At 36.4% G+C, this 20,506-nt stretch overlaps 8 protein-coding genes across 8 annotated transcripts; 5 read left to right on the top strand and 3 right to left on the bottom strand.

The window, feature by feature from the left end:
- Positions 1–1,668: 1,668 nt before the first annotated feature.
- Positions 1,669–2,171, top strand: RPL31B (60S ribosomal protein eL31; the record flags this gene model as incomplete). Its single annotated transcript, XM_041552086.1, has 2 exons — positions 1,669–1,725; positions 1,887–2,171. The coding sequence occupies 2 exons, from the start codon at positions 1,669–1,671 to the stop codon at positions 2,169–2,171; spliced, it is 342 nt and encodes a 113-aa protein (XP_041408020.1).
- A 387-nt stretch (positions 2,172–2,558) lies between these two features.
- Positions 2,559–3,605, bottom strand: DUS4 (tRNA dihydrouridine synthase; the record flags this gene model as incomplete). Its single annotated transcript, XM_041552085.1, has 1 exon — positions 2,559–3,605. The coding sequence occupies one exon, from the start codon at positions 3,603–3,605 to the stop codon at positions 2,559–2,561; it is 1,047 nt and encodes a 348-aa protein (XP_041408019.1).
- A 162-nt stretch (positions 3,606–3,767) lies between these two features.
- On the bottom strand, positions 3,768–4,706 carry SEI1 (seipin; the record flags this gene model as incomplete). The annotated part of the gene is made up of 1 exon (XM_041552084.1): positions 3,768–4,706. The coding sequence occupies one exon, from the start codon at positions 4,704–4,706 to the stop codon at positions 3,768–3,770; it is 939 nt and encodes a 312-aa protein (XP_041408018.1).
- A 489-nt stretch (positions 4,707–5,195) lies between these two features.
- On the bottom strand, positions 5,196–7,592 carry SFP1 (zinc-coordinating transcription factor SFP1; the record flags this gene model as incomplete). Its single annotated transcript, XM_041552083.1, has 1 exon — positions 5,196–7,592. The coding sequence occupies one exon, from the start codon at positions 7,590–7,592 to the stop codon at positions 5,196–5,198; it is 2,397 nt and encodes a 798-aa protein (XP_041408017.1).
- An 853-nt stretch (positions 7,593–8,445) lies between these two features.
- Positions 8,446–10,452, top strand: DUS3 (tRNA dihydrouridine synthase DUS3; the record flags this gene model as incomplete). The annotated part of the gene is made up of 1 exon (XM_041552082.1): positions 8,446–10,452. The coding sequence occupies one exon, from the start codon at positions 8,446–8,448 to the stop codon at positions 10,450–10,452; it is 2,007 nt and encodes a 668-aa protein (XP_041408016.1).
- A 659-nt stretch (positions 10,453–11,111) lies between these two features.
- BDF1 (chromatin-binding protein BDF1) lies at positions 11,112–13,106 on the top strand (the record flags this gene model as incomplete). Its single annotated transcript, XM_041552081.1, has 1 exon — positions 11,112–13,106. The coding sequence occupies one exon, from the start codon at positions 11,112–11,114 to the stop codon at positions 13,104–13,106; it is 1,995 nt and encodes a 664-aa protein (XP_041408015.1).
- Positions 13,107–13,742: 636 nt separating this feature from the next.
- On the top strand, positions 13,743–17,624 carry SKI2 (SKI complex RNA helicase subunit SKI2; the record flags this gene model as incomplete). The annotated part of the gene is made up of 1 exon (XM_041552080.1): positions 13,743–17,624. One exon carries the CDS (start codon positions 13,743–13,745, stop codon positions 17,622–17,624), a length of 3,882 nt encoding a protein of 1,293 aa, XP_041408014.1.
- A 223-nt stretch (positions 17,625–17,847) lies between these two features.
- Positions 17,848–20,169, top strand: AFG2 (AAA family ATPase AFG2; the record flags this gene model as incomplete). Its single annotated transcript, XM_041552079.1, has 1 exon — positions 17,848–20,169. One exon carries the CDS (start codon positions 17,848–17,850, stop codon positions 20,167–20,169), a length of 2,322 nt encoding a protein of 773 aa, XP_041408013.1.
- Between the last annotated feature and the right edge of the window lie 337 nt (positions 20,170–20,506).

The raw sequence follows: 20,506 nt of genomic DNA, 5'->3' as shown, positions 1-20,506 counted from the left end.
GACAGTTGTACTAAGATAATGCCTTTTATTTTTTTATTTTTACTTTCGTTCGTGTCACTCTGATTGAAGAAGGAGAATAATAAATAATCCACTATTTGAAAATGAATTATAACTTTTATTATTGTACTGTTATAATTAACCAAATTCCTCTGTTTGACTAAAAACTAATCAGACTATTTTTTAATGATTATGCAAAATAAACAAATGGAAATTTATAAAGACTATGCAAAAATACAAATTTAATAATGGAAATGGCTATAAATGTGTGTATGTAAAATATTCTTTCTTATACGTATATTAATGCTAATACATATACGCACTCATAAGTATATTAATATAGATATATCTTATTCTTATTCCACTTGGCAAATCTGAAACTCCTTTAGTTTGTTGTATCTTCTTTCCAATAGTTTATTATATATAGTATTTACCTTGAAATTGAAACTGAAAAAAAAAAAAAAATGATATTCTCATTTGCGGGATACGCATAAAATGCATATAGACACTTAGAGATATATAGATAGATAAATATAAATATAAACAATACGCAGTTTTCTTTTCTTTTTTAGTAACAAATGTTCGTAGTAAAACTCTGTGACCCGGATTTCGTGAATGTAAACAGTAAACAACAACAACAACGACTATGATTGTAAACAAAAAACAAGGTTTATTGTTCGGGGTTGTATACTTCTGTGTGGGGTTATTGATGGGTATATGTTTCCGAATTTGACAAAGAATTTCAACAGTTTGGTACTAGTTGAGCAACTTAGAGAAAATACAGGTTCATGATCTGTGACTATCAATATCCGCTGGTACCTAACGGCATACTGCTTATGAACCAATAGTAAGTGCTGTGTATATATATTTATTTATATATGTATAAGGCTGTTGTCTTCAAGTAGCTACCATCTCTCAATACGACCCTTGTGTCTTAGTATCAAGACTGTATTCCGATGGGCTTAAAAGAAGACGTTGTTTCTGTTGCCGGTGATAACTTCCTTAATCCCGGCAGTTTTGACTACGAGGACTGGGAACTGAGGACTGTTTTTAAACCCATGCATCCATAAGAATTGTTTTCTGGAAACCCGTACACCCAAATGATCGTATCTTCTGCTTTATTTTTTAATATTTCTCTCTGTTTTTTTTAATTCTCAGAATTCTCGCATCCGGTTTAGTCGGACCCAGATATTTATTGCTGCTCAGCCAAGCAGACCTCTTCTGACAAAGCCCCGTCTAACTTCTACTCAAACAGTTTCAACTTTACGCTTAACCCTTCTGCAGATCTGTCTGAATTTAGGCTGATACGCTCTTCCCAATCTATCTTGCTTCCTCTTCATATCTTGCATTCCTTCGTAGTTCTTTTTTCACGAAATATGACTGGCAATTCGCTCAGCTAGGAAGTTCACCTAAGTTTTCACTAATTTCAACCCATCAGCAGCATCAACTAGGAACTAACCGTTTTAGTCCCTTGGAGAGAGACCTTTACTCAAACTCTCCTACTGTCGTTTCTTGGCTACATAGCACAATACCCAATAACTATCATCACATAATGATAATCATATATCTATCAATTATATCTATATATAAACCTTTAATTCTTGAACCTATCTTATTATACAACTTATTATTGCAACCAGGACACTACTACACAAAAACATATATACAAAAATGGCTGGTCTAAAGGACGTTGTTACTCGTGAATACACCATTAACATGCACAAGAGAGTATGTCAAAACACACATATAATTGAAATTTTATTATTTTTAATATGAAAATTAATTTACTAACAAACTAATATTATTTGAAACATGATGTTATTCGATTGGTTATACTGAAACCATCTAATTTTTACTATATGTTTCCATCTTTTTATTTTTTAATATAGTTGCATGGTGTCTCCTTCAAGAAGAGAGCCCCAAAGGCTGTCAAGGAAATCAAGAAGTTTGCTAAGCTACACATGGGTACCGAAGATGTCCGTCTAGCTCCAGAATTGAACCAAGCTGTCTGGAAGAGAGGTATTAAGGGTGTTGAATACAGACTAAGATTAAGAATCTCCAGAAGAAGAAATGAAGAAGAAAACGCTAAGAACCCATTATTCTCTTACGTCGAACCAGTTCTAGTTGCCACTGCTAAGGGTCTACAAACTACTGTTGTTGAAGAAGAAGCTTAATTTTAATGAAAAAATACAAAATAAAGAAAAATCATTAAAAATATCATACATCTTTTTTTTATATCTATAATTTATCCATCTAAAAAAAGCACAACAACATCTCATTCCAAACTTACAACTTTCTCATTCATTCATAACCAATAAATATACGGTATACTAAGTATAATGGAAAATATAATATAATTAATTTTAAATTAAAATAGAGAAAAAATAAAATAAAATAAAAATTTAGTCATTTTGTTCAATATTAAATAATCTAGTTATTATATATTTTTGTATATTGATTCAACCTAAGAATCCTCAAAGCACTCTTTAGCATAGTTAGGGGACATAAGTTTGACCTTAAGATTGAATATGCACGTCATCATTTTTATTGATAGATAATATTTATACTTCTACATAAGGTATTTCTACTCTTTCTCCAAACTCTTTATCATCTGGCCTCCTCATATCGAATACAGAGTCCAGCCAATCGAGTAATTCAAACATATTTTTTGTCATCATCAATGTCTTCATATGATTCTTATTCACCTTCATATTCTCAAACATACAAAATATATGATGCTGAACCAATTGGAAAGGTAGACCACCAAATTCAATACAATAATGAACAAACTTTTCCACACAACCCCATGGGCAAATATCAAATCCAGCAAACAAAGCAGGATTACTCAATACACCTCGTGCTGACATCACACCATCTGCTCCAGTATATTCTGCGATATGTTCCATATCTTTTACAGTGAAACAATCTCCATTAGCAACAATAGGAACATCATATTCTTTCAACCCATCCACAATGTATTTAATTGCATCTAAATCAACAGGTTCGGAGGATCGAGTAGTCCTCAATCTACCATGGACAGTAATCCAATCTACTCCAACTTCACACAATTGTTTACACATCCTCAATGTCCTTTCAGGTGTCCTCTTTTCATGAATTCGTATCTTGGTTTCTAATCTAAGTGTGTCGCCATATTTTTCCTTGACAGCTTTAACCATCTCTACTAGTAACTCTTCGTTATATATCAAGGCACAGCCTATACCTTCTCGTAATTGTTCTTTAATGGGGCATCCACAGTTGATACCAACACCATCTACATAGGGTGCGGCCATCTCAATAAATCTTAATAAGTCGGTTACATTATTGACGCCTACCTGTATGATCGTTGGAGCATCTGTCTCATTAGTGGAAAAATCTGATCTACGTGCTTGTGCGTTACGAACAAACTCTCTAGCTAGCATCATTGGTGTATAAACAATATCGATATTATAATCACGACACGTTTGTCTAAATGGTAACTTGGAGTATCGAACCATTGGACCAGCAATAGTGGCTGGTCTTCCATGTGTATGTTTTCTTGATTTTATAATTTGCAAAGGATCATTTCGATTAGGTTTTGGAGGTAGTACTTCTATTACCCTTGCAAGCATGTTACTAGTAATATCTATTAAAGTAGTTAAACAATCAAATGTTGAGAAATTAATAATATGTATAGGGTGGCCAAAGTTCAAATTTTTATTCTTAAGTGATGCTCATCACTAATATTTTTATTATTTTACTTTTCGTTTTTCATTTTTTTTTTAAATTTTCTATCATGCCTTTTTCCCTTCAGTAGTACGTCTTTTCGGTTTCTTACTATCACGATTACTATTATCTGCAGCAAGTTTTTGGTTTGTGATATAAAAGGCCATTGCTGCTGTTATCATCATTAAGGAGGAGATCGTTAAATGAAATACAACGGTTCCGATAACATAGGTGGTCAAATGATAACGCAACATCAGATTCCTTATACCTTGGTTGAAGTTTATACGGAAGTTTAATTGTGATTCAATGTTCATCAACATGGAATACCTCTCCTTATCAGCAAAACCATGGTTAAACGAATCTGTTAGATCTCTCTGTATGGATCCATAATTAAATCTTATGGCTAAACCCTTGATATTTGAGTCTGTTGAGAAATCACTAATATCGTCAAGTATAATTTCGTTTAACCATTCTGTTTTGTACTGTTTTATCCTTGAACCTTTCAATTGACGACCATCTGGCAGTGTAATCGAATCTTTTGTAGTCAAACATACAATAGGTACATATTTAGAATATAATAGTACATACTCACCGGAAACAATATAGCCATACACTGACACAGTAGTATCTTGTATATTATGGCGCGGAGTTTTAGTGTCATCAATCAGACAATAGAATTTAAATATAGCGTCTATTCTATAATCAATATGTTCCCTCAATGGGATGTGTTGAACCAAACCATTCTGTTTCACTGTAGGTAAATCTGTATGGGCAGGAACCTTATCTAATTCCTGGTAATAATGGAAATGGCTTTCACCATTCTGAGTCAGGTTAAAAGCAGATAGAGGAACTAACTGTGATGAATCAGATGGAATTAAGTATCTGTAGAAATCGTTAAATAACATAAAGGCTAATGGGAGTACGATCACGAATTGGACAACAAATATGGCAAATACGTAGGATGACCATTGAATAATTTGGAATGGTCGAGATACATTAATCTTCATGATTCAAGGTATATGTGATAGTATACGATATAATAAAAAGCGATATGGTTCTATACCTTCTGTTGCTCAATTAAATTAACGTATATTAAGATATGGTTTGTTATACTCCCTTGTTTCAAATAAATACAGTTTAACGCGCTTAACAATCAAAATTTATTTACGACCTCTTTAATTTTTGTTGTAATAGCGTTAACTTATTAATAATTTCATGTAAAATGAATTAAATACGTATAGACGTAAATAAAAAAATACATAAAACTTACAAAACCAATAACATTATCTCCTAATATCCAAAAGGAGGTAATCAATAATATAATAATACCCTGAGAAACAAAAGATTGTAAATCTTTTTAAAAATATGAATTTAGTAATTAGGAAAATACGATTCTATCATCATTTTTTTATATCCCAATTACTAAATCATTGGTGAAAATAATGATAATAACAATGACGATGTATTGCGCTACCCGATATTTGTTATTTCTTTCTCTAATGCGTCGAATGACCTCTATGATATTTTAACCCGTTTAGATTCTTGTAACGTTTACCACACACTTCACAACGGTATGGTTTATCTTTTTCGTAGCCCATACCTTCTGGATATGGTTCATTTGAATCTGGATCTAAGATGCTGAATGTACCATCTGGATTTTCATGCAATTTTTGATTTTGATGACCATGGATTCTGTGATATTTCAAACCATTTTGATTCTTATAAGTTTTCTCGCAACCAATGACAGGACATTTAAATGGTTTATGTTCTTCATGATCCATTACGTATAATCTTCTAGCTGGATCATCGATATATCCTTGCTTATTAGGCTTATTGATGGAGAAGTTTCTATTCATATTTTGATTGTTGATCAAATTTTGATTACCTCTACCATTACCTTGGGACTGTAACGACAATAACATACCAGGATCCTTAAAATCTCCAAATATTCCATTTTGTGGAACGTTTGTCATATTATTAAAATTTATATCGAGATGACTACTCTGAATGTTTGTGTTACCATTAATATTGCCATTCAATGGGGATGTATGTGTTGTAGAATGATTATTATTGCCTGTATTGGTAGTACCAGACATCAAATCGTCGTCATCATCGTCATCGTCGTCATCGTCGTCGTCATCATCTTCATCATCATCGTCATCATCGTCATCCATATCATTACCATGTTGGTTAGACTGTTGTTGATTGTTGATGAAATTTTGCCTCGAATTTTGCACATATGAACTGACAGATAATGGATCATTAGCATGCAATCCCATTCTTGTTAAGAGATCATCATCCATGAAATTCAAGTCGACTGAATTGTTATGAGAGTTAGTAGTAGTGTAATGACTTGTAGCATTATTGATAATCGTCGCAGTATTATTGTTTTTACCATCCGTGACATTAAAAGTAAAATCCGGATTAATCTTATTCCTATTATTGTTATTATTATTATTATTGTTATTTGTGCTACTACCATTATTCCCGTTCTTGTTGTTCGATGACAAGAATACTTCATTGGTAGATACGCTGCTATTCATATTGCCATTGATAAACAATTGAGAATCTGTTGTAGGCTGTTTCATAGCCGTTGACTGATTAGTGACATTTGCCGTTGAAGCCATAGAGGTCTTGTTATTCTGTGGTTTCAACTGCTGTTGTATGATATGTTTTTGTTCCATTGTAGTGTTATTGTTTTTCGGTACTTGTAATGGTACTTGAACATTATGTTGTTGAGTTTTAGTTTGAGTCATCTTCGAGCCGTGCTGTCTCTGTGTCATTGATTGTCTATGCAGTTGTGGTTGGGGCGTGGTTGCATTAGCAGTACTTGCACTTGAAGATGTTGCATTAGCGGTTGATGTTGCGGGGCTTACAGTCGACGTAGCCGAATTTTGCTGTTGTGTTTGAGATTTTCTCTTGTTGAATGCCATCGAGAACCCTTGAGCAGTTGTACCAGGGGCGATCGGTGCAGAAGGTGTTAGCATAGCACCCCCAACACCTGTACCACCAGGGTTAATATGAGCCTCCTCGTAATGTCTCAACAGATCATGTAAACCAGGCAATGAAATCCCACAACATGAATAATCCTTACAGTATTGTTCTTCGAGAGATGGCAAGTACGCAGATTGTGCGAAGATCGGTGGCGAGTTCGGTGTAAATTTCTTTACGGAACCACCAACCGATTCTCTTGATGTCGTGGCATTATTACCTGTGTTAGTCGATGTGTTATTAATAGTGGACAGGCGACGATAATCGATAGGTGCATTTGCCAGAATGTTACTATTAGATCTTGATGTGTTGTTCGAATGTTGTTTCATCGTAGCATTAAACATGACTTCATCCCTTAACCAGGACCCGATAGTCAGGGACCCCCATGAGACACCACCCATCCCTTGCGAATGAGCAATAGAATCTCTACGTAACTTTGCCATCTGTTGGGAGGCGGACGAAGCATTAATATTATTCGACGACGACGTCGTCGTCGTGTTGTTGTTGTTAGAGCCACTGTTATTGAAGGTCATGTTCATGTTGTTAATGGGTATACTCTTGTAATCGGTGTTCCCCATCGCTGGTGTTATCGTTATAGCAGGCTGTGCAGTAGTAACAGTGCTGTTACTATTATTGTTCTTATTATAAACATTTTTGGGACTGATACTTTGAGCGAGGGCGTTGTTACCCTCGGCAGAAGCAATGCCGGCGCCGACAGAGGCGGCATTTGTAGTGGTGCCAGCACTAGCGGCACTGACGTTATCCTCATCGCTATTTGTGCTGGTCGTATTAGAGTTGCCAATAGTGGAAGGATCTTTTGCATTCTCATGGCGATGAAGATGGTGGTGATCCGTGGAGGTGAACCCCGTAGGGATGGCCATTGTGGACAAATCCGTATTCATATTTTTAGCTGGGGAGGGCGGGAAGTTTATAACAATAAAGGTTATATGTCTCTCTTGTTGTAGCTTACGTAATTAGATACTAAGGACCAAAAAAGTAAAATAAAATAGTGAAATGCTTCCAAGGCAGAGGGATGTGATCTTGTTGTAAAATGTTGTAGCAATATACCGAATATATATATATGTGTGTATATATGCTTATGTGTATATCTTTGGAATAGAAGATCAACGCACCCACAGGAACTTTAAAAGACTTGGTACTAAAAATATAGGGAGAAAGAAAGGGAGAGAGAGAGAGACCTGAGTTTATCCAATGGAACTGTCTCCAAACTGTTGGTTGAATCTGTGTTAGTAAGGTTTGTTATTATACTACCAACTGTCAAAGTATAGATGTGTGTACTTCAGATATTCTATTGTTTTAAGTGATGAACTATTCGTATATGTACAGGTATGATATCGTATTATATAATACTGATTACATGTGTGTGTTGTTGTTGTGTAGAGAGAGAGAGAGGCGACGGCGAGAGACAAAGAAACTGTCCCTCGCTCATCGTCCAACGTTCCGAAGAAAACGGCTCAGCTCAGAATAGAGGCACCAACCGTTATACGCTGCTATCCGCATTCCAACCCCCTGCTGGGGTTTGAGCGGGGTGTGTGGGTGGGTCGTGTTGTACGGCGGGGTGTCACGTGAAGTTTCAAAATGGAAATTTTTCACGAATCGAACAGAGAGGGAAGTAAGTAAAAGGTTTTATTCGATGAGCATCGCATAAGCTATGCACTATTAAAGAGACATGATTATGAAGATGTAGTTAAGAAGTGTCTGGAGAAAGCAGACACAACCAAAGGGAAAGCAAATATGTCTACGGTTAAGAGAACCCTCGAGGGTACTGAAGAGGACAGCACTACCAAACGTACGGACTACCATGGGAAAGGTATTGCCCAATTGAAACCGGAGTATATTGTGATGACGTCTGCCAACGACGATGGTGATAGTAGAAGATCACGTCACGACGATGCGATGGACGAGGAGCCATCCAGTGAACGGTTGGAAGGGGTCAGTGGTAATGGGAAGCCAGGTGGCAAGAAGAACAAGAAGAAGCGGGGCCAGAACAAGAACCGTGACAATCGTCAAGTGAAGGAGCATAATGTGTTATGTCCACGGTTAATTCAAGGTGACGTTGGCAATTGTACGTTTGGAGACAAATGCCGTTTCAATCATGACATTGAGGCGTATCTGGCCGGCAAGAAAGTCGAGATTCAATCTGACTATTTCAAAGAATGTCCCGTTTATCAATCGCTTGGCAGATGCCCTATGGGCTATAAATGTAGGTTTTTATCGTCGCATATGGATAAAGACTCGAGAAAACTGTTAAGCCATGAACCAACATTGGAAGGTGTTCCATTGTATGATATCAATAAAGAATGCAATCATATTACGTACGATCAAAAAGCCGATCTAATCAAACGTAGATTCCAATTCGTCAAGAGTGAGGAAGTCCTTGAGATCATCGATGCCATGCAACAAGAGCATCGTGATCTAACCAATGACAAGTCCGAGCCTGTTGTGGATACTGCCACAGAGGGCGACAAGGACAAAGCTCCTCAAGTGGTTCAACGGGAACAAGAATTACAAGCGAAGCGTGATAAACAAAAGAAATTATACTTGGAGTACAAGGATACTCGTTATTTTGCCAGTGAGAAACGTCCGTTGGATTTCCATCATAAGAAAATCCTGTCTCCATTGACTACAGTTGGTAATTTACCATACCGTCGTCTAATGAAGAAGATGGGTTGTGATATCACATATTCCGAAATGGCATTAGCTGTACCATTAATCCAGGGACAGAACTCCGAATGGGCATTAGCTAAATGCCATACCAGCGAACGAGCAGGGTTTGGTGTTCAGTTAGCGTGCTCCAAGGCATGGCAAGCCGCCAAAGCCACCGAGGCTCTTGTTGGCAATTTATTAAACAATCCAAACAATGCAGACAATGGGATCAATGAAATCAATCTGAATGCGGGATGTCCAATCGATTTGCTATATAGACAAGGTGCAGGTAGTGCATTATTAGATAATCCAGCCCGATTAATCCGTGTATTGAACAGTATGAACTATGTCTCGCAAGAAGTTCCGATAACGGTAAAGATCCGTGCCGGTACTAAAGATGGCCACAACACTGCGGATGCCCTGGTGAAACGACTAGTGTACGAAACGGACACAGCCGCCATCACGCTGCACGGCCGTTCCAGACAACAACGTTACACGAAGCTTGCCGACTGGGAATACATTGCCAAGACGGCACAGTCCTTAAGAGACAACGAGGTCGCGTTCAACGAGAGCGAACAGGGAAAAGAAGCGCGTGATAGCCGCCAAGCCCGGATCCAGTTCGTCGGCAATGGTGACATCAACAACTACGAGGATTGGTATACTCACGTAAACAACGATTCCAATATGGATTCTGTGATGGTTGCACGTGGTGCGCTGATCAAGCCGTGGTTATTCGAGGAAATCGACGCGCAACAGCATTTGGACAAGAGTTCCACTGAGAGGTTGTCGATGTTACAAGATTATGCTCGGTACTCGATGGAACACTGGGGCACGGACGAGTACGGGATCGCGCAATGCCGTCGGTACTTCTGTGATTTCATGTCCTTTTTCCACCGTTACGTGCCGATGGGGATCTGTGAGAGATTTCCGGTGAAACTGAATGAACGACCACCAAATTGGATCGGTAGAGACGAGATGGAGACGTTGTTGGGGAGCACGAATAGCAATGATTGGATCAAATTGTCTGAAATGTTTTTCGGGCCTGCTGAAGACCATTTCATCTACACTCCAAAACACAAGAGCAACTCGTATTGAAAAAGCCGTCGGCAGTAGCCAATTTCGGTTTGCCGCCCACCCAGGTTTATGTACATATACATATATTTGCAATAAGACAAGCGCATAAAAAATACGTAAACAAAACCAGCTCATTGTTCGCAAATGAAATATGTAAAGCCTCCCCGCCCCCCGCCTCTCCAAAGGGCTACGCAGAATTAAAATAATAGTGGCATGTTTGACGGGTTACCCTCCCTCAGTGAAAAATTGCGTAGTCAAACATGTAATGTTGTCCCTCTCCCTTGTTACAGCAACAAACAAAATAAAAAACTGCGCACTTACTACGAACAACCACCCAGACACCCAGACTCGGCATCTGTACGTCACACTCTCTGCAGCGCTGCCGTCATACTCTCATTTACGTTACGTGAAATATTGAAAAATGACAACGCGCGCTGTCGTCGTCGTCGTCCACACTGAAAATGCAGAAAAAAAATAAATTTAAAAACTGACACGGACAGAGTATTTATATATAAGCAAGCTATAACCCTGAATTTATATTTTTCAAGTTCATCGGTCTGAAAAAGTATAACCCTCCCGTTCCAGTTTTATTTTCTCTGTCTCCCCTTATTTTTTCTGTTTATCACAGTAATTAAATTTATTGAGAAAGGACAACGAACGCCACAGCCCGCCAGTATATTATGACAGAAAATGCAGTTATCGCTACAGAGACACCCGTTCTCGTCCCACGTGATGAAGAACATGTGACTTCCACCACCAGTACTACTAAAGAAGAGATTACTAACACTCTTAATAATAAAGAGGATGAAGCTAAGGTCGATGAAACTAAAGTCGAAGAGACAAAAGTCAATGGAACTAATGCCGATGAAACTAAAACAGATGAAACTAAAACAGATGAAACTAAAACAGATGAGACCAAAGCCGACGAGACAAAAACAGATGATAATTCTAACGAGATTAAAAATGAACCTATTTTCCCACCTATTGAAAAACCAACAGTTCCTGCACCAAAACCTCCAATCGAACCTGATATGAATAATTTACCACAAGAACCTATTCCAATACATCAAAAGAAACACGCTTTGATGGCTGTTAAAGCTGTGAAGCGTTTAAAAGATGCAAAACCGTTCTTAAATCCGGTCGATATCGTGGCACTAAATATTCCATTTTATTATAATTATGTACCACATCCAATGGATCTATCAACAATTGAAAAAAAATTAAATGTGGACGCATACGATTCACCTGAAAAGATTATTGAAGATTTTAATTTAATGATAACTAATTCTATACGATTTAATGGACCAACTGCAATGATTTCACAAATGGCAAGAAATATTCAAGCAGCTTTTGAAAAACATATGTTAAATATGCCAGCTAAAGATGCTCCTGTAATAGTGAAAAAATTTAGAAAAAATAAAAATGATGAAGATCAACCTGTGGTAATTAGAAGAGCTCAAACTCATAATGGTAGACCAAAAAGAGAAATTCATCCACCAAAATCAAAAGATATTTATCCTTATGAAAATAAAAGACCTAAATCAAAAAAATTACAAAATGCTTTCAAATTTTGTAGTAATATCGTTAAAGAATTATCAAGTAAAAAATACGCTTCATTTAATTATCCATTTTTAGAACCTGTTGACCCTGTTTCAATGAATATCCCAACTTATTTCGATTATGTTAAAGATCCGATGGATTTAGGTACAATCGCTACTAAATTGAGTAATTGGGAATATCAAACTATCGAACAATTTGAAACTGATGTTCGTTTAGTGTTTAAGAATTGTTATGCTTTTAATCCAGATGGTACCATTGTTAATATGATGGGCCATCGTCTAGAAGAAATATTTAATAATAGATGGGCTGATAGACCAGTTTACGAAGAATCTGAATCTGAATCTGAAGCGGATGATGAAGATATAGATGTTGAACCCTCCGATGTTTCCGATTCTGATATCGATGAAACATCAATTACAAACCCTGCTATTCAATATTTAGAAGAACAATTAGCAAGAATGAAAGTAGAACTACAATTGTTAAAGAAACAAGAATTAGATAAAATTAGAAAGGATAGAAGATTAGCTAGAGGTACCAAAAAACAAAGAGGCTCTAAGAAAGGTTCCAAAAAGAGAAGAACCTCCAAATCAACAGGTGGACGTACAAAGAAAACTAAATTACAACCTGTAGTCACTTATGATATGAAACGTATCATATCTGAACATATCAATGATTTATCAGCAGATAATTTGAATAAAGTTATTAAGATCGCTATGCCAAAGAGAAATAGTGACGATGACGAGGTTGAATTGGATCTTGACACTTTGGATAACGAAAAATTGTTAACCATTTATAACTCTTTCTTCAGACATTACAACGAAACAAATGGTGACTCCAGAGTTAATGGTGTCTCAGGACATGATACTTCGTCGTTGTCTCCAGGTAGTACTTTAAACGGTAACGGTAGAAAGAGAAGAGGTAAAGCCTTGAGTCAAGCTGAACAATCTAAACAAATCGAAAAAATTAGAAACAAATTGGCATATTTGGATCATGCATCCCCATTGAGTCAAAATGCATCACCTACAAGCATGATGTACAATAAGGCACGTACAGCTTCAATGGTATCATCGTCATCTTCTTCGGATGATGAGGAAAGTGAGAGCGAAGAAGAGTAAATTCATTCAAAAACAAACCCACACAAAGAGTTATTTTATTATTATTTTATTATTATTTTATTTCTTCAACAAGCTAACAAATTACTACTGCACCATTTTTATTATTATTGTTAAAAATTTGTGAAGAAATTGAAGATATGTTATCAGGTACTAGGTGTAAAAGATTTTTTTATTTTATTTTTATTTTTTATTTTTTTGGGGAACAACAAGACATGTAATTATTAATTAAACGCCATCGTTGCTATTGAAAGAAATTAGCAATATTTGATAGACCAAAACAAACACATAAAGAAACAAACTTTCTATGTAACACTATTATGTATAAAAAATCAAAAAACAAAGAAACAAGCAAATAAAGTGAATTGTGTGTTCTCAAGTATTATTTAAATAAATATATAGTCTTTTAGTTAATTAATTTTCCAAAATTTTTAAAAATTGAAAAATGAATTATTATTCTGATCACAATGCTTCGCCTTCACTGAAAAAAAATAATTGTTATTTGCCAGTAGCCTCCCCATTAACTATATAACAACGTTAATTAGTTACACATTCTATTGCATGAGCACGATAAAGATCCAGTCCTAACCATAAGGACAGACTTCCGAAAAAACATAAACAATCGTAATTGCGTACTTAATGTCGTCTCTTAACCTCTCTGAGGATTCATTGAAGGAACTTTATTCAAGCCTAAAGGATATTGCAAGTGGTGATGAAGTGCATTTGTTCGAGGATAAAATTACTACGTTTAAGGCCAACTCTGGAAACACATCAATTGAAGAGGTCAATGATAATGTTAGACAAAGATTCTTAAAACCATCAAATGTGCTGGGGTGGGATCTATTAGATGTGATTCAAAAAGTCCCAAAACATGATGCATTGAATTATGCTGAAAACAAAAATAATGATAAATATAATTATTACGATTTTGTTCAAATGCCTCAACCAATTAGTAAGACATCATATGTATTCAAGAGAAAAGGTATTTCAGGAAACATCGTTTCCCATAAGGAGGAGGTATCGTTAAAGGAAGTTTCAAAAGCTAATGCATCCAACTCTCTGTCGTTAACTAGAAGCATCGATTACCATAGTAATACCATTAGAGGTACTACAGCTCAATTGCCATTTACACCAGGTGGTATCACAATGAAATCGGACGCTGTGTCTGATAGCCGTTCTTCTGTAATAGCAACCGCCACAAAATTACTCCATAAGGACGATCAAGGTTTATTCGATATTCCACCAGGTTTTGTAAAAGGTATTCAACCTAGAACTGATGAAAATTCGACAAATGGTGAAGAAGTTGAAGATATCAAACAATTAAATGAAATTGATAATGAGGTTGAGGTTGAAAGAGAAATTAATGAAATTAATGCTGAATCAAGTCAAGATGTTCAATCACAAGTAACATCTATCATATCTCAAAAAAGTAAAGATGCGCATGATAATACAGATAATGCAGAAATCGATGAATTATTACCAATGGATATCAATTTTGGGAGATCTATAACAAAATCGAAGGACCTACTGAAGAGAAAAGAATGGGCCCATGTTGTTGATTTGAACCATAAGATTGAAAATTTCGACGAATTGATTCCAAATCCTGCAAGGACATGGCCTTTCGAATTAGACACATTTCAAAAGGAAGCCGTTTATCACCTAGAACAAGGTGACTCGGTGTTTGTAGCAGCACATACATCTGCAGGTAAGACAGTGGTGGCAGAATATGCTATCGCTATGGCAAAAAGGAATATGACAAAAACAATTTATACTTCTCCTATTAAAGCTTTATCTAATCAAAAATTTAGAGATTTCAAGGAAACATTTGAAGACATTGATGTTGGTTTGATCACTGGTGATGTCCAGATTAACCCAGAGGCTAATTGTTTAATTATGACGACAGAAATTTTAAGATCTATGTTATACAGAGGTGCAGATCTGATTAGAGATGTCGAATTTGTTGTTTTCGATGAAGTCCACTATGTTAATGATCAAGATCGTGGTGTGGTCTGGGAAGAAGTTATTATTATGCTTCCACAACATGTTAAGTTCATATTGTTATCTGCTACAGTCCCAAATACTTATGAATTTGCTAATTGGATTGGTAGAACCAAACAAAAGAATATTTACGTTATTTCAACACCACAGAGGCCAGTTCCATTGGAAATTAACATTTGGGCCAAAGGTAAATTATTACCTGTGATTACTCCAGGTAGAGAATTCGTAGAGTCAAACTTTAAGGAACATAAATCACTTCTTTCCGGAGACGATTCTAAGAACTCATCCTCGAAGACTGGTGAGTCTAAAGGAGGAGTTCAACGTGGTGGTGGCAGAGGTGGTCAACGAGGTGGCAGAGGTGGTCAACGAGGTGGTAGGGGTGGTCAACGTGGCGGTCAGCATGGCGGTAGAGGTGGTGGCGGTGGTTCACGCGGTGCAGGTGCTGTGGGATCTAATAAGCGTCAATTCTTTAGAAGAGCTGGCCCTAATAAGAAAACTTGGCCTCAGCTTGTAGATTTCTTGCGTTCAAAGGATTTATTGCCAATGGTGGCTTTTGTTTTCAGTAAGAAACGTTGCGAGGAATATGCAGATTGGCTTGATGGGGTTAATTTTAGTAATAATAAGGATAAATCTCAAATTCATATGTTCGTTGAAAAATCTATTACAAGATTAAAAAAGGATGATAGAGAATTACCTCAAATCTTAAAAATAAGATCATTGTTGGAAAGAGGTATTGCTGTCCATCATGGTGGTTTATTGCCTATTGTTAAAGACTTAATTGAAATTCTTTTTGCAAAGGGGTTTATAAAGGTATTATTCGCTACTGAGACGTTTGCTATGGGTCTAAACTTACCTACAAGAACAGTTGTATTCAGTGAAATCCAAAAACATGATGGAAACGGGTTAAGAGATTTGACTCCAGGCGAATTCACTCAAATGGCTGGTAGAGCAGGTCGTAGAGGGTTAGATAAAACAGGTACTGTTATTATTATGGCGTATGAACCTTTTAGTTCACTATCATTCAAGGAAATTACACTAGGGGTACCAACCAAATTGGAGTCACAATTTAGATTAACTTATAATATGATCTTGAATTTATTAAGAATAGAGGCTCTGAAGGTGGAAGAAATGATCAAGTATTCCTTCAGTGAAAATACGAACCAAACTTCCAAACCTGAACATGAGAAGATAATCAGGGAATTGCAAGGCCAATTAGAGAGTGTTAAGGAATATGACTGTGATTGTTGTGGAAATGATCTTGACCAATTCTTAGACGCCAGTAATAGGTATAGGGAAAAAACCAATTTAATGATGGAGGAAATATCAAAATCAAATTCAGTTCATAGAATTTTAAAAGAAGGTAGATTAATTGTTTTCCGTGATCAAAATAATGATCTTAGATTAGGTTTCATTGTAAGAAATAGTATTAATCAAGGTGTGGCTGTCGTTATGGTGTTTACAGAACCGAATAAACTAACAGATGGAGAAACTAACCATCTTATTTATCTTCCTGATTTTATTGACTATACAAAGACTGCTATTGGTAGTTTTAGAGAGGTTCCATATTTCATGGACAAAATTCCATACACATCTATTGAATTGATCACTGCATATAATCTGAAGGTACCTTTTGCTAGTATAATAAAGCAAGAGCCTGAGGTCATTGAGAAATTTAAATTTGAAATGAAAATTATTTTAAAACTCTCAGACAGATTCAAAGAAACAAGTTATGGTATGAAAGGTAGTTTGAAGGCTCATCAATATATTCAGGAGAGGGAAAACATCAGAAAGGAGCTAATATCATTTAAGAGTGCGATTTGTCCAAAGTTAGCTCTACACTTTATTCCAAAATACAAGAAATATCAGATCGAGAAAAATATAAACCATTTGAAGCATTTAATGTCTGACGAGAATTTAAATTTGTTGCCTAACTACGAACACAGATTGGATGTTTTACAATCTGCTGGTTTCATTGATCCTAATCACAACGTTCTGTTGAAAGGTAGAGTAGCATGTGAAATCAATTCTGGTTACGAATTGGTATTAACTGAACTGATCTTGGATAATTTCTTGGGTGATTTCGAGCCAGAAGAAATTGTGGCATTGCTTTCCGTATTTGTTTATGAAGGTAGAACTAGGGAAGAAGAGCCACCTATCGTTACTCCTAGACTAGTTAAAGGTAAACAAAGAATACAAGAGATTTATAAAAATATGTTAGCAATCTATGAGGAAAACCAAGTTACACTGACTCAGGAAGAAGCCGAATTTCTGGAAAAGAAAAGGTTTGCAATGGTCAACGTTGTTTATGAATGGGCAAGAGGTATGAGCTTCAAAGAAATTATGGAAATTAGTCCAGAAGCAGAAGGTACTGTTGTTAGAGTAATCACTTGGCTAGATGAAATCTGTCGTGAAGTTAAAACCGCATCTATTATCATCGGTAATTCAAATCTTCATATGAAGATGGATAAAGCCCAAGAATTGATTAAAAGAGATATTGTTTTTGCCGCCAGTTTGTATTTGTAGGATCTATATAGATATTTGTAAATGTGAAATTAATAGTTCGCGTTCTATTGTTAATTGAAAATTTCATTAGGCGATGAGCTCAATAAAATTTTAATATCATAGAAAGAATGGGCACAGAGCTCATCGATGGTGGTTTCGAACTCTTTATATCGCAGATGTATAAAAGCACAATTTAGATTGGAGAAACTAGCACTCAAGTAAATATATGACTCTGAAGGGAAAAATGGCCCCAAAATCAAGCTCATCCAAGAAGACGAGTTCTTCAAGTTCAGGTACCACCTCTGCGAAGAGTGTGAAGGTAAAGCTTCCAACTGAATACATCGCTCGACCATTAATCATTAATCATGATTATACAAGGGCTTGTAATATTGTCATCCACCCTGATATACTGAAAGCAAATGAAATAAGTTCTGGATCCATGTGTGTTGTTTCCAAACTGGGAGCCAATGGTGTAGTTGCCATAGCTAAAGCAGGTGATGAGAAATCTCATCCTATCGATGTCTTCATGTTGTCCTCCACATTAAGATCTATTGGGAATATCCTACTAGGTGATAGACTGGAGGTTCATAAGATCTCTTCTCAACCACCGTATGCTTCAATGATCACAGTTGGAACATTACAAAGTAAGATGATAAACGAAACTTCTGACAGAAATGTTGTTGAGAAGGCCCTGAAAGATTGCGGAATCATTTGTCCTGGTATGGTTTTAGAAAAAATTGTTATGTCCAATGGGGAATCTTTAGATATTGTTGTTACTGCTGTTGATAGCGACGCAATGCCAGCTATTGGCAATATGTCATTACAAGATAACGGATCTTCTCAGTCAATGTTTTTATCCCCTCCAGTGCTTTACAAAAATGGTTCTACTGGGTTTAAATTTACCAATGAGAAACACGCTAGTAGCAAATACAATATTCCAGAACCACTGACGTATGAATTTGTGGGGGGTTTATCAAAAGAAATAGAGATATTGAAGAATACAATTGATTTACCATTGCACCAACCAACTCTGTTTAGTGATTTTGGTGTGACTCCACCAAGAGGTATTATGTTACATGGTCCCCCAGGTACAGGTAAAACTATGTTATTAAGATGTGTGGCAAATACAGCAAATGCCCATGTATTGACTATTAGTGGACCTTCCATTGTCTCCAAGTATTTAGGTGAAACTGAAGCCGCCTTAAGAAACATCTTCAATGAGGCCACCAAATATCAACCGTCTATCGTCTTTATCGATGAAGTTGATTCTTTAGCTCCAAACCGTGCTAATGACGACAGTGGTGAAGTTGAGAGCAGAGTTGTGGCTACATTGTTAACTCTTATGGATGGGATGAGTAATAATGGTAGACTAGTAGTTATCGGTGCTACCAATAGACCTAACTCTGTTGACCCTGCTCTAAGAAGACCAGGGAGATTTGATCAAGAAGTTGAAATAGGTATCCCAGATGTTGAAGCCCGATTAGATATTTTACAAAAACAATTTTCAAAGATGTCATCTGAACGTTATACATTAACCGAGGATAACATTAAGACAATTGCTTCTAAAACCCATGGTTATGTAGGTGCTGATATTACTGCCTTATGTAGGGAATCTGTCATGAAAACCATCCAACGTGGTTTAAATGATGATATCCTGGTAGATAAGACCCTTCTGAAGGTAACTATGAATGATGTAGAAAACGCCATGCTTGAAATAAGGCCTAGTGCTATGCGTGAAATTTTCTTGGAGATGCCAAAGGTATATTGGTCAGACATTGGTGGTCAAGAGGATCTAAAGAGGAAAATGAAAGAGATGATTCAATTGCCATTAGAGGCTGGCGAAACGTTTTCGAGATTAGGTGTATCTGCACCAAAGGGTGTACTACTGTATGGTCCCCCTGGTTGTTCTAAGACGTTGACAGCAAAGGCCCTTGCCACTGAATCTGGTATTAACTTTCTTGCTGTTAAGGGTCCAGAGATTTTCAACAAATACGTGGGTGAATCAGAGCGTGCCATAAGGGAAGTTTTCAGGAAGGCTCGTTCGGCATCGCCTAGTATTATATTCATTGATGAAATCGATGCGCTATCGCCAGATAGAGATGGGGAATCTACGTCTGCTGCTAATCACGTCCTCACATCTTTGCTAAATGAAATTGATGGTGTTGAAGAATTACACGGTGTTGTCATTGTTTCTGCTACTAATCGACCAGATTCCATTGATCCAGCCTTACTGAGACCAGGAAGACTAGATAGGCACATTTATGTTGGTCCTCCTAATTTTGATGCAAGATTGCAGATCTTTAAAAACTGTACTAAGAAATTCAAAGTTATGAATACTTCAGTTGATTTGGAGGATTTAGCTAGGCGTACTGATGGTTGTTCGGGTGCTGAAGTCGTACTTTTGTGTCAAGAAGCTGGTCTTGCAGCTATTATGGAAAATCTGGAAACTGATAGAGTTGAATCAAAGCATTTTGAAAATGCTTTGAAAGATATATCCAAGGGTATTACACCAGATATGTTAGAATACTACGAATCATTTGCATCAAGAAGTGGTATAGCCCAATAAGTAATGTATATATAATTACAGTAGTAATCTCTAGCATCATTTTTTTATTGTGAACAGTTGCATTTTAGTCGTCAAAGTAATCTTTAAATTATGTATTTTCTACCGATATTTAGTGCCGAATTAGTAGCCTTTGCTTAATACTAAACTTTTTCAAGTTTTCACGTGCCTTGTCTCCCACATAAGATTACTGCCTGTAAATAAAGTGCAGGTATTAATGATTGTAAATACACGTCAGCTCATTGATAAACAACAAAAGGGCAACACTTTAGAAAGTAAGTTTAATCTACCAGGGATTAATTTGGAGGTGATTCAGCTATTTCTGATTATAAGGCCATCT

The sequence above is a fragment of the Maudiozyma barnettii genome, assembly GCF_903064755.1.
Source record: "Maudiozyma barnettii strain CLIB 1767 genome assembly, contig: KABA2_08, whole genome shotgun sequence".
NCBI lineage: Eukaryota > Fungi > Ascomycota > Saccharomycetes > Saccharomycetales > Saccharomycetaceae > Maudiozyma > Maudiozyma barnettii.
Note: the sequence above shows the minus strand (reverse complement) of the source record. Positions and strands in the feature narration are given on the sequence as shown.